General features: G+C 39.5%; 1 protein-coding gene across 11 annotated transcripts in view; it reads right to left on the minus strand.

The window, feature by feature from the left end:
• Positions 1-1,698: 1,698 nt before the first annotated feature.
• The window catches only part of LOC132828420 (tetraspanin-18-like), a 131,486-nt gene continuing 110,118 nt past the window's right edge, over positions 1,699-23,066 (minus strand). For 7 of the 11 annotated variants that reach the window (XM_060845516.1, XM_060845514.1, XM_060845512.1 and 4 more), the window contains 7 exons: positions 12,191-12,291; positions 11,638-11,832; positions 8,688-8,762; positions 8,494-8,592; positions 7,129-7,302; positions 6,328-6,411; positions 1,700-4,560 (listed from right to left, as the gene is read on the minus strand). In XM_060845516.1, the coding sequence (XP_060701499.1) occupies positions 4,513-4,560; positions 6,328-6,411; positions 7,129-7,302; positions 8,494-8,592; positions 8,688-8,762; positions 11,638-11,832; positions 12,191-12,265 (750 nt within the window). In that variant the 5' untranslated portion in view covers positions 12,266-12,291 and the 3' untranslated portion in view covers positions 1,700-4,512. Of the gene's footprint in view, positions 4,561-4,892; positions 4,948-6,327; positions 6,412-7,128; positions 7,303-8,493; positions 8,593-8,687; positions 8,763-11,637; positions 11,833-12,190; positions 12,292-14,694; positions 14,713-23,066 lie in introns of those variants that run through there. The other 4 variants (XM_060845522.1, XM_060845520.1, XM_060845523.1 and 1 more) reach the window with 4 other exon arrangements.

The raw sequence follows: 23,066 nt of genomic DNA on the forward strand, positions 1-23,066 counted from the left end.
GGAGACTGTGTGGGAGATTTAGGATTAGGACATAGAATTCCTGCTAGATTCAGTGCCAGGCTGGGTGAGGATGTGTTTGCTGGATCCAATGTTAGTCTTTCTTGACCGTGTGTCTGTTAAAAATCTCTTTAACTTTCTCTGTTCCATGGAAAACTGGCCCAGCCTTTTCCAGTCTCTCCATACAGCCGAACTCCTGTATACCTATGAGTCTTCTAATTCTATTGTTTGTGTAAAGTTACAATTATAACTTACTTCACATAGCAATATTATGACTTAATTTTAGAGTTCACTGAAATTAAGGAAATTGAGATTCCAGTTAACAATAGTAAGACTTGTCAATTTTTGCACATAGTGCAGGACCATTTCATTTTAGTCTGCAATCTCTTGAGTCACACTTCTCTGAAGGCTCATCAATCAAATAAGTACATAGTTCAATCTCTGGTCTATTGTGTTTCAGATGGTTTTAATTATTGTAGCAATGGACAGTTATGTGGCCTTAACATAGAATTTATCAGCTTTCAAATCTCCCCAACCCCCACCTCATCCCAAACCAAGTCTTCCCTCTCCACCCCACTCCCTTGACCTGACCTATCTGTCCACCTTCCTTCCCACCTATATACTCTACCCTTTCCACTCACCAGTCACAATCACCTCCTACCTGCATCCACCTATTCACCATCCCACCCACCCCATTTATTTCTCAACCCCCTCCCCAGTCCTGATGAAAGGTTCTGACCTGGAACATTGACTCCTCTGATGCTGCCTGACCTGCTGTGTTTTCTCCAGCTTCACATTTTATCTCCAAGATGCTGTAATTGACCTCAGCACTAAGTTGGAGATTGGGAGATCAGCCAGAAGCTGATCCTAATGCATTGATCTAACATGAAAGCAAGTATATCAGATAAGAACAGGGTTCCCTCAGATGGTGGGTGGACTGTTGGCACTTTCTATTAAAATAGATAGGTAATTACAGTAGATATCTGAAACCTGTGAATTCATTTCCTACTAAGGCACAGGCTGGAGAGGAGACAGCTTATAAAATGTGACCCCATTCCACTGCCATGAAAAGTAAAAGTGGGATAATTATCTGTGTCACTCTTCGTTTTCTAATCATAATTCTCACTTCTAACACCTCCTTGCTCTGATAGCTCAAAGTACTACCACATGCTTCTCATTTCCTTAAATCCAACCTTTGGTAACATGAGTTATTGGACTTGCAGCTGTTGTATTTATTGGACTGATCAAGGTCAGAATGGGCAGCTCAATAAATACAGGTACTAATAAACGTTGGGATAATTTCTTATTTAGGCTAATTGTGCTACATACCTTGATTTGAGCCAAAGCAGTTGCACTTGAAGTTTGCTAAATCTAGTTCAGGGATAACTGCAGGTTTTCACTTTGTGTCAATTGCATTATAACCAAACCTTTTAAACCTGTTTATGAAAGATTAAAATGATGTGATAGCAGGATGAATAATTATGATTAGAGTTAGTTATTCCTATCAAAGATAAATACAGACATGGACTGATTGCACTGAATGATGATTTCTTATATTGTAACTTGTTTTGTGGTCACAGAGAAGCTTCAAAGATTACTTTAGTATTTGGTTCAATCCCTTAATTTCAAGATACCTTTCAAAAGTAAAAGAATAACGTTGCACAATATTTTGCTTCAACTTTACCAACTTCATGGATTTATTGAATAGCAAAATCAAGTGAATGGGAGCAGTAATTTTTTTAAACAACTGACAGTGAATTTAGTTAGCACTTATATAATAAAATATAATAGTTTGCAATTGCAGTATGAAATTATGATTACAGTATTTTTCTCATGTAAAGCCTTCTTTCTTTTTCGCTTTTTGAAGACTTGGTAAAAACGGGCCCATAAATAACTTCAAACCAGTAATAAAACCGAATTAATTTTGTTATCATCATCATCATCAATATCATCATGTATCTTTTGTCCAAGGACAGGACAATGGCTTATGATAGTCTTTTCATGTGTTTCTAGGGCACACCATTCAGTTGAGGGCATCAAAATTTGTTGTTATTTTTTATTGTTTGAGTACCATTGACCGGTCCAACATTTGTCTCCCATTCCTAAAGCCTGTTGAACGGAGTAACTTGCTGGTCATTTAAGTGAAGAGCCAACTACTTTGTCGTGGATCTGGAGATATCTGTAGACCAAACATTGTAGGTTTGGCAGATTTCCTTCCCTAAAGAATATCAGTAAACTAATGTTTTTTTGTCTGACAATCAATGATAGTTTCATGGTCACCATTACTGAGACTTGCTTTAGATTTAAGATTTTATTAACTGATTTTAAATTCCATCAGCTGCAATGGTGGGATTTGACTCACATCTCCAGAATATTAGTCTGAATTTCTGATCCATGGACATTAGTAATAGATCGCTCACTTGCTATTAGTGGAAATGAAGTTCATGGATAACTGATAGCAAGATATAGGGTCACTGCAGGACACTTATGGGTTGAGTTTCAAGATAGGGTTGGGTTTCAGTATATGGTTGAATTTAACAATGGTTACTTTGAATTGATTTCCACCACTCTAGATGATGACCCAGTGCTGTTAGATAGAGATGATGTAAAATGTAATATATGGAATTGAGTGTAGGAGAAGTTCTATAATAGCCCAAGCTGCAGGCCCTAACAGTATGTGTGCTTATAAAGTTGGGGTTTGTATTGTATGTGCTATTGGCCCATACATTCAGAATCTCCAATAGTTTGAATGGACTGGAGAAATGTCTGTTTTTTAAAAATGGCAATAGGTCAGAAGTAAGATATCATAAGTTAACCGAATTATAGGCAAGTTGCTGTAAGAAAAGAGAAGCATTGTACCATCATCTGGTGTGTTCTAAGTTGATAAAAGTCCATTTGATGACTCTGTTATCAGATACTCAAGTGTTCCAGCTCTGGTGCACAGATCATTAAAAAAAGTTGTGATAATTATTCAAAAGACATTATTGATGATTTCACTGGAAATAATAATAAGTTTCACACATCCACTCTTAATGCTATTACACACCGTGAGCGGTGGAATTTACTCATTCTGGCCCAGTTCTTTTATTAGATATTTTAAAAAGTGTTCAGTATGTGAAGGACTCTCCAGCTTTGGGAACAGGATCCCATTTGCATAGCACAATAAATAATATCAACACTTATAATAAAAGTGATTCCCTCACTGTTGCCTTTTATAGCATCTCTACAGTGTGGAAGCAGGCCATTCAGCCCATTGAGTCCACAGCAACCCTCCATAAGAGCATCCTACCCAGAGCCACCCCATCCTTATAACCAGGCATTTCCCATGGCTAACCCACCTAGCCTCCATATCCCTGGACACTAGTGGCAATTAACATGGCCAATCCACCTAACCTGTACATCTTTGGACTGTGGGAGGAAACTGGAGCATCTGGAGGAAACCCCTACAGACACAGACAGAATCTGCAAATTCCACACAGATCGTCACCTGAGGTGGAATCGAACCTGGGCCCCTGGTGCTGTGTGGCGGCAGTAATAACCACTGACCACCATGCCACCTTACATACACATGGCAGAAAAGCTAGCTTCCACAAACTAAGGAAGTGACATATGACCAGTGCATGACTCAATAATAGAACAGCTCCCTCTATTAAGAAAGTGTTCATGGAAAACAACACAGCTTCCACAATGACAACAGGAAATATACACTGGGGTTGTTGTTGCTTGTTACTGCTGTATTAATAATATTAATGTTATCTGCTGTCGTAAATCAAGCATTACATAACAACCTTCTACCCTAACGAACACATTGGTATGGGGAGGTTAACAAAGTGAATTTTCATTGACAGGTGGAGGAGGGCTGGCATGGATTGGCACAATGGTGGGGAGTGGGATTTGGGGTGTGGGTTTTGGGAGTTGCATGAAAACAGAAATGAATCAGGTGACCCATATAATGCCTGTTTCAAAAGCACAAAGGTGGGAAGAGGGATTGAGGGGAGGTTTAAATTGCAAACTACAGGGGTATAATAAATTAAAAGGAAAGCTGCAAACTTTCATCTCTAAAGTCAAAAATACAATTGAGATATCACAAATAGAAGAAATATGAATATTCATATCACAATACGTATCTATTACACTGTAATATAATTAGCTCGACATTACATTTGTACCTCATTACACAACCATTTCAAAATGGGCAGTAACACTGTTAAAAGGTTAAGTAGCACATTCTTAACAGGACAAAACAGAATATAATTATAATAATTACAATTATAATAATTGTGTGGACAATATAAAATGGCTGGACTGTCCTTTTTCATTATTTTCATTATTAAGGTTTGCTTCATTCCTTTTCAAACAATTTCACATGTCATTTAAATGCATTCTTGCTAAATCACAGCTGGCTCTGCACATCCACACAGTCATTGTCCAGTACGTGTTTCTTGTTGTCTGCTTTCTCCTCTTTGTTTGTTCAGTCATGATTAGTATGTGTCTTCTGCCTGACAATGGTCATTATTAGTTATAGGCCTGGTACACAAAAATAGTAAAAGCCATAGCGCCAAGCTGCAAAAGCAAAAATAAACAACTTTGGCTCAACATGATAACATGAATTTTAGTCCAAGTTCATTGAAACGTAAGATGATACAGCATACAAGGAAGGTCAATCAGCCCAGTTTGCACATGCTGACTCTTTTAAAGAGCCATCCAATTAGTTTCACTTGCCTGCCCTTTCCCCACAGCCATATTTTTTTCCCTTGCAAGCATTTAATCCAAATACCTTCTGAAAGGTATTATTTTCTGGTAACATCAACTTTTCAGGCAAAGGATTTCAGATCACAACTCCCCACAAGTAAAACAAAACATCTTCTTTCCGTTTCGATTATGTTGCCAATTACCTTGAATTTAAAGCCTCTTGTTTCTGCCCCCTTATTAAACATTTCCCACACAGATCTTCCGAGAGTGAAAGAGCATGTAGTTTGTGGTGCAGAACAAGAAATAATGGGACAAAGATTTAATTGCAGAAGAGGAATTCAATTTCAATCAGATGTAATTACATTTTTCAAAAACAGGATTGATAAAATTAAGTTTCAGACAGTATTATGATTTAATTCTCAGCTTCACCTTGAAGTTTTCCTGCTACAGACCACAATTTCATTGTGGCCTGTTGAAAGTCTTCATGGGTTTTCAAGTATTCAATGCATGATATTAGATCATCTGTCCAATACACAGTTTCACAGGCTGACATGCATAATGCAGATGACATTGCCCATTTCATACTATCAGCCAAAGTCAAGACCCATATCCACACGTTTGTCCTTCCCCTCCATTCTCTGGCAGGTTTGATTGTACTTCCCTTCAGTTTGTACAAATCAACATCACAGTTGATATTTAGTTTACCACATGGATAAAATTTATCCACTTCAGACACAAAAGATTGAGTTAAAGGTACATTTTCGTTTAATGTTGTGAGCCACTAATTCGTGGCAGTTACATAACCAATCTTTCTTCCATCCTCACTCGAGGACACAAAGTTTTATTGCACTTTGACTGGAATCAGCCACTCTCTTGTGTGTCTAAGGGGCCATTGCAAAGCTCAACTTGCTCCAACATAAACATAGTTGAAAATGTGTTGCTGGTTAAAGCACAGCAGGTCAGGCAGCATCCAAGGAATAGGAAATTCGACGTTTCGGGCATAAGCCCTTCATCAGGAATCCGAAACGTCGAATATCCTATTCCTTGGATGCTGCCTGACCTGCTGTGCTTTAACCAGCAACACATTTTCAACTGTGATCTCCAGCATCTGCAGACCTCATTTTTTACCCCAACATAAACATACCTAACTTCATACTTGTTCAGACAGAATTGGGAAGAAATGACTAAGAGCAGAAATTACACTCCTGTATCTTCCCTTCCCTTGATACAATTGCTTTTGAAAAAAGTACTTTGTTAAATATGATAGCATGGAACATAATAACCCAAAGATTGTCTTTTGGATCATGTATGCTTTAGCTACCTAGTCTCAATCCGGTAAGTGGTTTGAAGCTTCTATTGGGTAATACTCCATTTATTCTGCCTGCCTCAAATCATCACTCTTCTGCACAAACATTGAAAGACTTTCATAGCTTGTGGTAAAAAGGTACATGTTTAGTGAATAATGAGAAAGTTCCTTTTGTGCCATCAAGTGACAGTAGGAGATTTCCTCAATTGTAATCCTAGCTCTGAAAAGTATGCTTGCAATTTCAGCACAAGCAATTTCACCACAAATAAATCTCCTGTCCCTGTATTTTATGAAGCTTTCAAACATTTATATCTGGACAAATGTGACCTTACCTCAATTAAAAGCACTATTATACTGAATGCTCCAACCAGATGAACATAATTCCGAAAATTCTCTGCAATCATTGAGAAACATCCCTGAAACAAGAAACATTAGCAATTACCTCATGCAAGTTTCAACACCGCTATGACCTAAAATTTAGTGAATGCCTTCAAGACTACATATATTTCCTGTATATGTTGAATTATGATGATTTGGAATGCGCTGACTGAAAGAACAATTAAGAGCAATTAAAACAATTTCATGAGTAACTTTGGAAATAGACTAGGATATTTTCTAGAACAGGAAAACTTTTAGGGTAATGGAAGAAGACAGGAAGAATGGAATTAATTGAATTTCACTTCCAAAGAGCTATCACATGCAGGGTGGGCCATATGCCCTCCTTCTGGGCCTCCTTTCTATGAACTCAACTTGGACTCTCACTGGAACAGATGCAAGAATAGTAATAGGCCATTCACAGTCCCCATGTCTGGTCCACCATCCAATGACATCATACTTGCACAAGCAGCAATGGTTCAAGAAGGTGCTCACCATCACCTTTTCAAAGGACAGTTATGATGGGCAGGCCTTTCCAGTGATGCTATGTCCATGTAGGAATTTAAGAAATTTTTTCTCTCAATTCCATATTCCAATCCGTAACCTCCAAAGATTGGTGCTTACTTTACAACACTACATCAAAATTATAATCATGTTCGAGTGACTTCAGTGATTAAAAAAAATCAATCTGGAAATCACACTGAGTTGCAACCAATTACCCTTCCACAATAAATGCTCCATGTACATTTTCTATTTACCTTACTGTTTATGTAGCCAGCATCTCCCTGAAAACATCTATTCTTGTCGAGGAAGACAAGGACTGTATTGTTCTTCTTACAACATGCTTCAGGTAGCAGCATATTGGGGAAGAGTTCGTGAAAAGAGGAATTCTGTCCGAAATCTTGAGGCCCATTTACACCACAGCAGGAAAACTGAAATGACAAGAACTAAATATGATGGCTTTGATGCAAATTCCACTTTGCCACGAATTGAATATTAAAGGACAGGGGAAGCCAGAAGAAGCAGAATTAGGGTGGATGGGTGATGCAAACAACACCAATCATCAACTGAGCCTCAACTGAGTAGGTGGTATGATAAAGCTGTCACCTTTAAAAGTCATTTTGCCCTTTTTCTTTGAAGATTGGTTGTAAGGCAGAGGTATCAAACTGGCTACTTGAAGTGACTTCAGTAAACAGCTTGTGAGGCCTTCAGGTTTTCAAAATTGAACAATGGAAGCAGCCTGGGTATGGACAGCTGTCACAGATCCAGATTTTTGGAATTTGGTTTCTTCAGTAACTCAGAAGTCTTTGGGATATCAAGAGTTGGATGCATCAGTGAATGACTCCTAGCTGCTCTACACTCTTGTATTTTTCCTCCTGGATTGCAGGACTGCATGTAAGAATCTTTGCCAAGGGATGTGTTTATGGGAAGTTACTATATTGGAACAGTTAATCAGTAATAGGTGCTTTCCTTATTATTTGGTTAAGTTTTCCTGTTATTAAGCTATTGATCTTTCTTTTGTTTATATTTTAACAATAGTGTTTAAATAAATTGTTTTGCTAAACATTGTGTAGTTTGATCAGTCACATCTGGAACACGGCATTTCACATCTACCTTTAAAATAAGAAAATATTAGAGTGTAGGCTACTTTCTTAAAATATTTTAAGGGGATCTGGTCCATAACAATGGTGACTGAACAATAACAATGAACTCAGTGGAACAGGTTTAGCAACATAAACAAGCTATGAAACAGCTCACTCTATAATGTTGCCAAGACTGTGTGTACTATAACAATCAGCATGGGTAAGCCAACAGGTCAAGCCGACCAGATGGAATTCCAGATAATTGGTTGGCTTTGCCTGAGTCAATTTGTTATAACCTGGTCTGCTATTCCTTTTCCAGGCACCACAAGATGGTTCTTAATGCAGTCAACTAAGGGAAGTGTGGTGCATCACATGGTCAAGCTATTTGTCAATATTCATATTGTGAAGCAACTAACAGTAACGCAACATGTCAACAGTCATTTGGGTTAGGCATAAGTTGACAGCTGATGGCTGTGCAAATATAGGCAGCCTATATCCAGGAGGAATGTGTGGAAGAAGAGAATTTCTTTGAAAACTTACGTCCATCATAATGGCATTCCAGGTTTTTGAAAATGCATCTGTGGAATTGTCTCCTTTGTATTTCATCTGCAATTCCTTTAAGAAATAATCCTTTCGTATCTGAATATAAATTTACAGGATTCATATTCAGCCACATAGTAGTTGCTCTCAAATAGCTGAAAAATAACAGTTTTATTTGTGATCATTGTACCTACCTGTTTTCTGAAGACTAATGCAAGGACAGCTGCAACTAACTCCAAGATGAAAATGATCAGAATCAATAGCAAAAACTGTAAATAACACAACACCATCAGTTATTCCTCATTCCTTCAACTGCCTCTTTGAGTTACAGTGAGGAGAATTCCGAATTTTGCCATTTACAGCGAATTCATGAATGTACATAAAACTATAGTAATACTATAGACGTCTGATCTGGCATTTTAAACACTGAATATAAGGGACACTTGTTACTTTTTTAAAAAATGCCTTACGCAGGCAACTGGTCTTCGATTTTCACAAACCTGTCAGCTGGGACGGTTCTCTAAGTTCAGAATCAAACTGAAGAAATTCATATGTTAACAGACCAGCATTGCCTCGTCACAAATAGCAAGAGAGAACTTAAATGTATGAACCGAATCAAATTACAGCTACAGTGCACAAAATTAATTTTTTTTAAAAAATTCAAAAGTACACAATTTTAATTCAGTGGATTTTGGCACATTAAAGATAAAGTGATTCTAATTCTTCAAAAATATTCCAACAGTATTGCATGGAGTAGATGAATTGAAAATGACCAGCAGGGGCCGCTCCCAACCTGTTCTCAATGGCAAACTCGATTATTTTGTAAATTGTTCACTAAAATATAACCGGATTCTCTGCATATTTTTAGCCAGTCAAGTTTGCCATTTAGTTCGGGTCATTGAATCTTCCTGGACCTTAGATGAAGAGTCAGGAGCCTCTGTACTGAGCACTATCATAGAAGAGTTGAAAATGGAAAGTGAAGGAGATCTAATTTGTTTTAGATCTCGTCATTGTTTAAGGGAGGGGTACTGAGGGGAAAGCAGGAGAGGGAGCTCCACTGACGTGAAGCAACGAATTACGAATAGAAAAAAAAACTTGTAAGTAGTCTTCATTTCTGGACAGTAAAGGAGTTTGAGGATAACAAATTCACAAATATTTTTAAGTAATCATGAAAGAGAAGTGGAAAAAAAATCCATGCTGATATGTGTGAGGGAATCTCTTTACATGGAACATTGATACAAAATGCTTTAAAATAGACTTTTATGTTAGGGCAGCTTACAAAATAAAATCAGATTCAATAACAGCTTGTAAACATAACGTGGCACAATTCTTTAAACTTGCAAAAGGTCTATTACTATTTACAAATAAACAAAAAATTGTATTTACATTGTCTTTCACAGGAAATAACAACGTGTTTTGCAGTCAATTGCAATGAATTATTTTGAAGACTAAATCGTATTGTAACTTATTCTTTCACAGGATGTGGGTGTCACTGGGGAAGCCATTACTCTTAACAACTGAATAGCCTTTCAGTGGGCAGTTTGAGTCAAGCACATTGCAGTGTGTTTAGAGTCACATGTTGACAGACCAGGTTAAGAGTCCTTCAGAGTCTGTCTATGTTTTGTACAAAGTTAAAAATCACACAACACCAGATTATAGTCCAACAGGTTTAATTGGAAGCACAACAGCTTTCGGTATCACCTGATGAAGGAGCGACGCTTCGAAAGCTAGTGTGCTTCCTATTAAACCTGTTGGACTATAATCTGGTGTTGTGTGATTTTTAGCTTTGTACACCCCAGTCCTACACCGGCATCTCCAAATTATGTTTTGTACAGATCGTTATTTTAAGGCGGATTCTAGATAGCAAACTTTGAAAGGACCACCTGCAATAATTATCCAAGAACCAGATTAGTTTTTATTGTTTCACGGTCACTATTACTGATATTAGTTTTCGTTCCTTTTCTAAATGAACTAATTTAATTTAAATTCTATCAGTTTCCATGATGGGAATTGAGCCCATGTTCTCAGAGCATCAATTGATATCATTGCCACTACATCACATTCTCCCCATACCATTTATTTGGATTGGCACAGTAGCCATTTCATATACAACAATGAGACGGTGGACACATAGTCTGCCTTAATGATATTAGCTGAGCAATTAAATATTGGGCAGTGGAGAGAAAATCCCTGTTCTTCAGATAGCATCTCAACCATCCAACCATGCAAAATGCTATTCTTCCACTAGCTTTTGATTTTCTGAGATAAGAAAGCATTTGAGATGGGGTTTTAAACTAGCCAGTAGTGAGTTAATCTCAACAATATGCTGATGGAGAATAGTCTCAATGTGTCTGCACGATGGAGTGGGAAATGTTCTTGATTCACATTACTACCCCATGAGTGCTGGAAAGAGTGAAGGTTCAGACTGCAGACAAAAGGATCATTAGTTTTGGTTATGCTGCTCCAGAGGCCAAATGCTAGCCACCACACACCAGCTACCGAAGCAATGAATAAAACAAAGTATTGCAGATGCTGGAGACCTGAGACAAAAACAGAAACTGCTGGAGAAATTCAGCAGGTCCGGCAGCATCTGTGGAAAGAAAGCAGAGTTAACATTTCAAGTCCAGTGTCCCTTTCTCAGAGCACGACACTGAACACATTACATTAGTACTGCTTTCTTTCCACAGATGCAGCCAGGCCAATATGATGAATACTGGACAAAGGACCCTAACCCTTGCCAGCTTAGCACCTTCCAAAATGGATAAAGAAAAATATTATGTGCTATTTTAGTCCAATGATCTGCATATTGGGTGGATTAGCCATGGTAATATGTCCATTGTGTCCAGGGATGTACTGGTTAGGTGGATTAGCCATAGGTTAGAGGGGGTGAGTCAGAGTGGAATGTTCTTCAGAGGATGGATGTGGACTCGATGGGCTGAATGGTCTGCTTACATTTCTGGGGATTCTATGATAATTTGGTGATGTTATCCTAATGAGAATATAATATGCATTTGTACAATTAACCTCTTAAATTTGGAAATGCAGGTCGGGGAGGGAGAAATATAGATTGAATTTTAACCATTCTGACACCTTTGATTATAAAACAAAAATAATCTGAAAGAATGAAGATTTCAAGTTACGTACAATCATAAGCAGTTGTTTGCTCTCTCGGATGGCTCCCCAGCAACCTAAGCACCCTAGGAAGAAGAGAATTACCCCGACTGACAGGATGATGTAAGCCCCAGTATAGATGAATGGGTTTGCAGTCACAATGTTCTTGAAGCCATTGGGGTTTGTTGTAACCCAGATGCCAACTCCCAGCAGACATATCCCTCCTGTCTGTAAAAGACCACAATGAGGTTATTACAGACGGTTGAAGCCTCCAGCATTAATATTCATCAAGAATCCTGCAATAATCTCCTCCGCTCCTGCACACTATTTCATAACCATTCTTAAGATAAAGTACTCTTTATCTCATAATACAATTAAACCACATTTGAGACTTTAATAAAATTACGCGGTATGTATTTGATTAAAGTTATTGAATAACAATGCTTGTTGCCATGGACACAGGTTTTAATATAATTTCTTGTAATTACCAATCTCATGAATATTCTCAGAGTTTTCCATCCAAGTGCCTGTTTCAAGTAAACAGCCATTCTCAATTGTTCACAAATGTGACCAAGCAGTTACTTACAAAAATTAAAGTATTGGACAGGAACATGAGATACTTTATACAGGTCCGTGATTTTTCCGTTTGAAATCCAGTCATTTCAATTGTTTTAAGCAGCTTTCAGTCTGAAATGACAATTGGAAGAGAACCGCAGTTTAAACTATGCAATCATTTAATTGCAAATTTAGTTTGGGTTAATGCCTTTGCATCAATCTTCAAGTAGCTGAATTACCATGATAGCAAAAATAGATATTAACACTTTGTGGTTAAAGAAAAGTAAATCAATTGTCCATCTTTAATTTAATCTTCATTAATTCATGGGATGTGGGAGGTCACTGGCTGGCCACTATTTGTTTCCATCCCATATTTATTTTTACTTTAATCATTCAGAGGATGTGGATGTCGCTAGTTAGGCAGCATTTATTGCCCATTCCTAATTGCCAAGAGGGCAGTTAAAAGTCAACCATTATTGCTGGGGGTCTGGAGTCACATGTAGGCCAGACCAGGTAAGGATAGAAGTTTCCTTTCTGAAAGGATATCCATGTTCCAGGTGGGATTTTTCTACAATCAACAATGGTTTCATGGTCATCATTAGCCTCTTATTTCCAGACTTTTTTTCCACTATCTGGCAATGTGGAATTTAGACCCGGAGCCCCAAAACATTATCTGGATTAACAATCCAGCGATAATACCACTACACATCTCCCTATTGTCCATCAGAGAATGCCATTATGATTCACTGCAATCCATGTGGTGTTGGTACACTCATAACAGGAATTCCAGGATTCAAGCCAAAGGAACAGAAATATAAATCCAAGTCAGAATGGCCTGGGACATTGCAGATGGTGATCTTCCATGAATTTGCTGCATTTGTCCTTTTGGATTTGCTGTTGAAGGAGCTTTGGTAAGTCATTGCAGTGTCTCTTGTAGATAATACACACTGTTGTCACTCTGCTATGACAGCGGAGTGATTGAATATTTAAGATGGTGGATAGGATGCCTGTAAAGTGGGCAGATTTAGATTGTGTCAAGCTTCCTGAGTGCTATGGAGGCAAGTGGGGAGTATTCTGACTCATGAATATCTAACACTTGATTTGTGTCTTGTGAATTGTGGACAGGTTTTGGGAAGTCTGGAGATGAATTACTCACCATAGAATTCCCTGCCACTAATTGGATTTCAATGCAGTTAGGGACACAGATTATGAAACACAGAGCTGAACAATGTTACAGTTCAGCTGGTTTGTGGCAAAATTCCACAGAAAACATCACAAAGGAATAACAATACATGAAATTAAAAATGACTTGTAAAGCTCCATCATCTGGCAATATTCTTCAGTTCTAAAGTACATTCGACAAAACCTAAAACTGTGAAATGTCAGCCTCCAAAATGAAGTGCTAATACGTTGGATAGCTAGTTCTCAAATGTCTGACATCCAGTCAAAAAAAAGACACAACACAAGCCATTCTTAATCATAATTCTTACCAAACATAAACGAAAGGTGAATTATTTTCAGATGATTTTGGAGGAGAGGGTGAACAGAACAGAACAGATGCACTCTCCTTCGATGCAGATCTGTGCCAAGTGGTTTGCCTTTAGTGCGTTCCTGATTTCAGCCATAATATTTGCAAAGGCCCAAAGCAAGAGGCAAGCTGTCTCCCCAACAGGAGCACAGAGGTACAATTACAGACATAATGGCCTCACAAAATCAGTTTTCCCACTGTGTATCCTGGCTGACCTGCTGTGCTTTTTCAGCTCCACCCTTTTCAACTCTGACTCTCCACCATTTGTGTTTCCCACTTCCTCCCACTGCTGTGCATGACTGTCCTCTGGAATCCCTTCAGCCTGCTCCCACGTTCATTTACTGGTTTGGTCTGACGCTTCTACTGGACAGATTTCCTACTCCCTGCATCCTGCTAAGAGGGTCCACTTAATAGATGAATCATTAGTAAAGACTGCCTATGGATAAGTCTGAAGCCTCAGATTCCTTCCAGTGGGCATTCAGTGGAGCTCCCCCCCTCCATCTCTTGCCCAATGAAAGTGCTCATTGAAAATCAAATCTATGGCTCATATATTAAGCCAGTTTCTAGTAAGCTAGAAAAAAAAATCAAGAAACAATCTTTCTCCACCACCCCCCCTTGCCTGACTATAAACAAGTTTCTGAGAAGCTTCAAATGTCTTCCCTTGTCAGACAAAGATTGTCTGAATAAAAACCAAAAGAACTGCAGATGCTGTAAATCAGAAACAAAAACAGACGTTGCTGAAAAAGTTCAGCGGGTCTGGCAGCGTCTGTGAAGAGAAATCAGAGTTAACATTTCAGGTGACCCTTCTGACCTGCTAGCTTTTCCATCAACTTCTGCTAATGATTATCTGAAGCCTGAAATATTTGTACTCGTTGAGCTTTTGAGCTCTGTTCCCAAATGTATCTATCCTTTTCATTCATGGTTGTTATCAGTAGTTAATTCATACTCAAAAGCATAGATCTCCACCCTGTCTTCAGCCCAGTATTCGTAAATTGTGTACGACTCACATGGCTGCTGTAGTATTGGTATGGTCCCAAAAGGAAACAGATTCTCCTCTACACACTGAAAATTCGGTAATGTTAGAAAGTACTGAACTGTGCTGCTAGTATCTCAAGGTTCCTTAGCAGCTGGGGTGCTCATGTAATCAGTGAACTGAAGAACAATCAAGAAACCATGATGTAATTCACCATGACCTCTCAAATAATACCGACACTATTATAATCACTAACAACTAATCATACTGTATTCTTATAGGCATTATCATGCTTTAAAAGCAAATACTTAATGTTTACCTATGATTTGAAACATTATTCTTAGATTAGAATTGTATAGTACATTTTCCTCTGCTAATCTGAGCAAAATGGTTGTGCAACTATAAATTTGTCAACTTTATTTTTGCGCTCAATGTATAGTACTTTTGAAATGGCTTTTAGATAAACATTTTTCATCCTTCGTGCTCTTGCACTGTAACAACAAAACATTTATTAAAAAACAAACAAACTGAGGAATGGAGACCTCAGGCTAATTCCATTAAAAGTAAAATTGTATACCTAATCAGCAAAGCTTATCTTTTAGAAAGTGAATTTAAGTTTTAAATACACAAAATGAAAGGTATGAGGAGAATACTGGTAAAACATTAGAAAACTTCATAAGAATCTCATTAGCATACAACGGATAATGAGCAATCTTTACTAAAATAAAGAGTATTAATTGAACTGGAGGCTGTTTGTTTCTGTACCTGAAGTGAAAAAGTCTCTCTAGATTTACATCAAAACTCCAAAAATCTGTGACAACAAATTGCTAAAATCCTGCTTGCCTCTCATGCAATGAGGAGTTTGGTTTCTCAGCATCAGATTTTAGTTCTCCTGTGAGATTTTAGGTGATAGTTGAGTTGATTGCAAGGTCAGTAAACTTTACTATGCTACAGCAAAGCAAACAACTGAATAACAGAATTGAGAATTCTGGGATTAGTTTTTGAAGACAACACAGAATTTTTTAACATCAGACAAAGGACATTAGAATCCAAAACTTGGTTCTACCCACCAGCCTCTCTCATGTACAACAACCCCTTCTCTCTTGAGAAAATATGTTTAATCATATGCAGAACCCATTGACAGTGTGAGGTTTTAACTCATCCAAAACCTATTCACTGGCACAGAGTCAAAATCAGGCCCCATTTCATGAATGCTCGATATGTACCCCTTTAGCTGTAAAAGTGTCACCCAAACTATTAATGTGTGTCTGCAAGTATTTAAACAGTTAAGCAGGTCAACTTCGTTAATCATCTCCAACAACCTCCAAACCTGACATCTGGGAGTATGTTGAGCGTTGCTACATTTATTCCCTGACCCAATAAATCAGGGTTTTAGTTTAGTCAGTTCAATCACAAATGGATAGACAGACAGACCAGACATGACATGAACACTGCCTATAACTATCTTTACACTAACCAATAGGAGGTCAGCCCTATATAGTGGACAGGTGTTGTGGATTCCCACAACCCATAGGGAGGGACAACAAGGTTATGTTGTCCTTGGCTTTTTTTTTCCCAGAGGATTTGCAAACTAAGAAACTCCGGGAGGTCTAGGTTTGAAGGATTTTAGGGCCAATTTGATTACAACCAACAAATACTGTCTCAGGAAAAAAGCTTTAAAGTTTAAAAAAACACTTATACAATGAAAGAGTAGTGGCTAGTTCTCCCAGCTCAGCTTTTCTCTGGTTTGGTTTGATTTTTAGCATCTGGCTGTTCACTGAAAGTAGTCAGTCAGTTGTGAAGCTGCTGGACCAAAGAAGCAGCTCCATGCTGATCCTCCCTCTCTCTGACATCTCTCATATAAGAACCTGTGTTTGATTTTACCTTTTTTTGCCAAGGGGTGGTTATGGGGATTGTTGAAAGTATTTGGAACAGAGTCATTAAGTTAGGATAATCGGTTAGGTTTTGGATAGGTTAAGTTATTCTATATTCTGTTCTCTTTTATTTGTTTTTCATTCAGTAATCGTGTAAATAAATTCTCTTTTGTTTGAAACTAAAGTGGTTTGACCACTGCATCACTCCTAGAATATCCACTCTACACCTGCTTAAAACAACTTACAAAGTTAGTGTCTGGGCTACTTTCTTGAAATGTTTTTAGGGGGTCTGGGCGGGTCCATAACAGAAGGGGTCATTCAAACATGCCATACATGTATAGTGTGCTGGATGTCACCTTAGGATTCGAAAAACATTTAAACATTCCCACTTTCATTCTATTTAATGGGATCTTTAGGGCCGAACACAAACCTCACACTTTCTGACTCCAGGAAAAGAATGCTACCACTCAGTCAAACACTCAATCCTTAGGGAGTGCAGTGACTTTGTGCTTTGACCAGTGAAATCAAGAAACATGGTAAAGTGGGACACAAGTGCATTCTTCTGATGGAAACAACAATGAAAGGCCAGTTCTTTATCCACAAAAGTGGAAAACTTCGGTATTGTCCTCAGTTGCTGGTTCACAGGAGCATTGGTGGCAATGAGGAATCAGGTTGCCCACCTAGTATTAGGACATGGATTAAGCAAAAAACACAAGGAAAAAAACATACACATTTCATTTAACATGCTTACTTCAGCCACTAATATTCTTTTCCTAATACTGAGGAATAGCAATATATAAATAAAGAGTGGGAGCCAATGGAGGCATCAAGGATCTGCCAGATTGAGAGCATGTAAGATCTGCACATAGACTCCAATGGGAAGGGCTGCAAAATTAGGTGTCACTCAGGCACTGACAGCCTAGCAGGAGATCTTCCCCAGGGTCAAGGATCCCAGGGAGGTAATGTCTGTTGCTGCAACACAACACCCACCCAAGACCCACGATCATGCATGACGAGCCAGTGGAGATTAGCTTTGAATATATTCAAGGCAGGGTTAGACAGGTTGGTGATTGATAAAGGAGTGAAGGATTATGGGGAGCAGATGAATAAGTAGATTTGAATTTACAATCACATCAGCCATCATCTAACAAAATGGCAGAGAAATCTCAATGGCATTTTCTTGCATTCCTGTTTGCTCATAGAATCCCTATAGTGTGAAAGGAGGCCATTTAGCCCACATCAATCCTCTGAAGAGCATCCTCCCAGACCCACCCCATCCCAGTAACCCTGCATTCCCCCTAATCTGCACATCTTAGGACTGAGAGGGGAAACTAGGGCAGACAACAGCAACCCACACAGACACAGGGAGAATGTGCAAACTCTACACACAGTTGCCCGAGGCTGGAATCGAACCCAGGTCCCTGGCCCTGTGAGGCAGCAATGCTAATCACTGAGCCATCATGCCACCTGCACAAAGGGCAAACCCAAGGTGATTTGGAAACCAGAACCAAAAGAACAAGGGACAGGTTAGAGAAGAAGACACCACCCTGAGCAAGAGACGGAGAGAGGCAAATGCACCGGGCATCACTGAGAATCAAAGTTTCCCTTAATGTTTCCATCCGTGTACTGAATGCATTTCATGTTCACTGTTACAGAGAAAATGGAAGAATATGTACCATCTGTAGAAACCTGTATTGTACAATAGTTGTGAAAATGAACTATGAATGTTCAATTTTCCTTACTTTAATATCTGAGTTTTTCAGGGACTTACAGCTGATTTCATAATGTACACTGCCTTCCTAAAATGGCTGTTGTGATGAGCTGAGGAGTCCAGGCAACCACAAGGAAATTTGGCCAATTGGATAGAAAACTGGCTAACCGGTCGAAGTCAGAGAGTGGTGGTAGATGGTAAGTATTCAGCCTGGAGCCCAGTTACAAGTGGAATTCCACAAGGATCAGTTCTGGGTCCTCTGCTGTTTGTAATTTTTATTAATGACTTGGATGAGGGAGTCGAAGGGTGGGTCAGTAAATTTGCAGATGATACGAAGATTGGTGGAGTTGTGGACAGTGAGGAGGGCTGTTGTCGGCTGCAAAGGGACTTAGATATGATGCAGAGCTGGGCTGAGGAGTGACAGATGGAGTTCAACCCTGCCAAGTGTGAGGTTGTCCATTTTGGAAGAACAAATAAGAATGTGGAATACAGGGTTAACGGTAGGGTTCTTAGTCAGGTGGAGGAACAGAGGGATCTTGGGGTCTATGTACATAGATCTTTGAAAGTTGCCATTCAGGTGGATAGAGCTTGTAAGAAGGCCTATGGTGTATTAGCGTTCATTAGCAGAGGGATTGAATTCAAGAGTTGTGAAGTGATGTTGCAGCAGTACAGGACTTTGGTTAGGCCACATTTGGAGTACTGTGTGCAGTTCTGGTCGCCTCACTTTAGGAAAGATGTGGAAGCTTTGGAGAGGGTGCAGAGAAGATTTACCAGGATGTTGCCTGGAATGGAGAATAGGTCGTACGAGGATAGGTTGAGAGTTCTCGGCCTTTTCTCGTTGGAAAGGCGAAGGATGAGGGGTGACTTGATAGAGGTTTATAAGATGATCAAAGGAATAGATAGAGTAGACAGTCAGAAACTTTTTCCCCGGGTACAACAGAGTGTTACAAGGGGACATAAATTTAAGGTGAAGGGTGGAAGGTATAGGGGAGATGTCAGGGGTGGGTTCTTTACCCAGAGAGTGGTGGGGGCATGGAATGCGCTGCCCGTGGGAGTGGTAGAGTCAGAATCATTGGCGACCTTCAAGCGGCAATTGGATAGGTATATGGATGGGTGCTTAATCTAGGATAGATGTTCGGCACAACATTGTGGGCCGAAGGGCCTGTTCTGTGCTGTATTGTTCTATGTTCTATGTTCTCTAAGGAAGATATAAAATGGTCTGCCTCAGAATTACCAATTTATCAAGAGGCATTAGATCTCAGTGAAGTATGAAGAAATTCTCATCTTTCGTTTTACTCAAACTTGCATGAAAACCTTACTTATTAGAAATAAAAGATTATCTGTAGGGTGTTCAGTTTGAAATAAAAATGGAGCTAGATTTGGAATGCAGAAACAAACCATACTTCAGGGGATTAGTTTGAGTAACAACACACAAAGAGAAAGCAATATGGATTAATAACAGTCAGGACCCTGGAAGCTCTTCTCTCTATCTATCGCTTTCTTTCAAACACACTCACGAACACAGAGTTTGCATCTGAATCTCGAAAACAGCATTAATTAATAATCAACTTGAAAAATCCACTGCCTGAGAAATCAAGAGTATCTGCAAAATTCACCCCTCCTAAGGAAACAGGACTACAGCTAAACAGGTGAGACTCAGATTAATTATCTGTAAACTGTAACTGCCTTTACTTCTCTGCCTGTACCAGATACCCATCCCTAACTTTGTTAGTTAGCTCATTGACTGTGTATTTATGTGTGTTTCAGGGTAATAAATAATAAAATGTCATTTGTTCACTCAAGAAAACCTTGGAATTGACTCTTCGTTTGTGATATAGTTAGCTAAGTCTAGCTGAAGTGTGGTAGCTAGGTGCTGAAAAAGAAATATAAATCACGTTTATTCCAACTGATCAAGAGAGGGTTTAAAACAGAGGGGAACCATGGTCCTCCTTAACTGGCCATAACAATATATATGTATTTTCCAAAATTGTTACCACAGGTATGGGAGAAGAGGAAAGAATATTACCCCTGACTATTGATGTGGTAACATCCTGGCCCACAAATTACCAGGTTTACTGAATTCAATCTTCCATTTACTACAGTGTAATAGAACTCACAACATTCCAGTTTTAAACCAGAACAATAACCACAACAACTAACAAACATGAGAGATACATGTTAATTGTATACTGCAGCTTCAATTTTAGTAACAGAGCTCAAGTTGAACTCGTTGCTACGAGACAAGATTTACGAGTACCTTTGGAGACCTGGGCTAGGAATCCACTTTACAAATTTACTAGAACTGTCATTGTGTTTTAGGATTCAACTTTTCCTTTGAAATTCTACAAAACCAGGCTCGTCCAAATAACTATGCCAGTAGTAACTGACTCTATAAAATCCCTCTCACTAACTCTTACTAACTTACTAACTCTTTGACATTATCTCTGACTCGCTGTCACACCCGAATCACCATCACACTCTCCAACATTCCTGCTCAAAAACATCCCTGCTACTTTCCAAACCTCTAGCTTGGCACCTCTCCTGCTTTCCGTTTCTTCCTTCCAAACCACATAGGGTTGGGAAGGGGTCATTCAGAGAGTGGAAATAGTGAAGCCAGGAACAGGATCTTTGCGTGTGAGACTCAGGGAGGGAGGGTAAGAAGTGAGCAAGGGATTCAAAGAGGAAAGTGAGGGGGCCAGATGCCCAGGGTGAAGCGATGGAAGATAATAGGTGTTTTCATTATTGCTCAAGGAATAGAGTTGTGGAGAGAAAGCAAAGGAGGAAGAAATTTGTGAAAAGATCAGTCCAACTGATGGTCCCAAGTGAGAGCTGATGGTTTTGGGAGTGCATCTGCTTGCTGTTTAGTTTCAAGGAATCAACTCATGCATTTTAGACAAGCTAAGCAATATCTTCAGGCTCTAACTACTGTCACGAGTGAATTTCACTTGTTAATTCCACTTAATTAATCTTGTCAGATTGAACTTGTGTCCACTAATTTAACATCATGGGGGATGCTACCAGTTCTTTGATCATGGGGTAGGATAAAGTATCCTTCATTTAACCATCAGCATGTGCAGGTCTGTAATAATTAAGGAAACAACACTTGGTGGGTTTATGTCATGTGCAGAAAACCAGTGCCGAAGATGACTGCGACTCTTGAGGAAGATGGTGCTCAGAAGTACAACCCTCACAGCACGCATCAACGTTGCCTTTCTCCCAGTGGTCAAAGTAACTGCAGCCTCGAAATTCTTCACAGTTATATCCTTTCAAGAGACAGCTGCAGCGTTCCAGAGATAGTGGGGCAGCTGCAGAAAGGTATCGCTCAGGTGAACAATGCCCTGTTTACCAAAGCTGGATAACACATCCTGTTTGCAACTGATCCAGCAGGAGATGTCATTGAATTTCACTGGCATTGCTGGATTCTGTATGAATAGCATGAGTGGCTTCACTATGCCCTTGATAGAAAAAAGTTAAAAACCATGCTGGTATAAACTAGCAGAGACAAAGAAACTGCAGACGTTGGATTCCAAGGTAGACCAGCCTCCTGCTTGTCTACCTTGGCATAAACTAGCAGGCATTTAGTGACTTTCATTTACAGAGACTGACTTTAGCTTGAACAAATTCTTCTTCCTTCAAGTTCCAATTACATGTAATCAGATGTTATCTGGTATCACTGGTAATGCACTTTAATAATTAACATAATAGCTATTAACCACTTATGCCATACACTCTTAGGTGACCCACAGACTATCTACATTTTCATTCCTATTCCTTCTCCCCACATCTGCCAAAGTCAATTTCACACTCTCCAAGTCAGTGGAAAGAATTAGTCTGGCTCATGTGTCCTTGTTTCTTTTGAAGGAAACAAAGGAACAGAGACATTCTGCAAAGGAGGATGGGAAGTGGTAGGCTATCTTCCCTTTGATGTGGACAGTCAATTCAGGTCTGCAAGGCCGCTTGCTGCTAGAACTATGCCAAGCTATTGATCAGAAGCTTATGTTTATCTTGGCAAATTCAAGGTGCGTAGAGTCTTTTCCTCCATTAGGCCTAGCAAGTTTCCTTGCCATACCTAAGCATTAACTCTAATCCTTCCCCCTGGCATTTGCCATGTCTGATTCTGGCCTCCAACTCACACACCGTTCACGGTACGATTCACCACTCAGCAGATATCCACCAAAAGACCTACACACCTTTGGCCCAAGCCATCTTTAAAAGGGTCCTGTGCATCTGGCACTCCAGTGCTGCCTTGGTCATGAACAGATCCTGAACAGGTTGGAGAAGGAGAAGATGGTCCCAGAATTTGCCAACAGGAAGCTGAAGGCCCTGATAGAGAGGTGTTGCACAGGAAGGTCATCATCTTCTCAGACGAGTGGCAAAAGAGGCCATGCCACCCGATCCTGGCAGCCTGGTCTGAGGTTGGCAATCTGTTCAATGCCCTGCCTATGGTGAGGAGGAATCAACCAGCAGTGCTGTGAGAAGGTCAATGACCTTCTCTACTGTGCAAAGGTGAGTTCAACCCTCTTCTCTGTGCTACTGCACCAACTTCCCACAACATCTTGTACTTTGTCAAATTTATTATTTGCTGTAACAACTTGCCTTGCTCGCTCTCACCCCCATTAACCTCCCATGCCTCAAATCCTGCTTGGCCTCTGCACTGCCTCCTCAATACCTCACTACCTTTCACTTGCCTGAACTGGGGCTAATACTTTTACATCACTCAATCCCTGCCTTTCTCTCACTCCAGAACAAGGCAGATGGGGCTGTTATGGGTGGAGGGGCACCAGACATTCAGCTTCTCACCACATACGAGGATGGTAACCT

Source organism: Hemiscyllium ocellatum, chromosome 26, assembly GCF_020745735.1.
Source record: "Hemiscyllium ocellatum isolate sHemOce1 chromosome 26, sHemOce1.pat.X.cur, whole genome shotgun sequence".
Lineage (NCBI taxonomy): Eukaryota > Metazoa > Chordata > Chondrichthyes > Orectolobiformes > Hemiscylliidae > Hemiscyllium > Hemiscyllium ocellatum.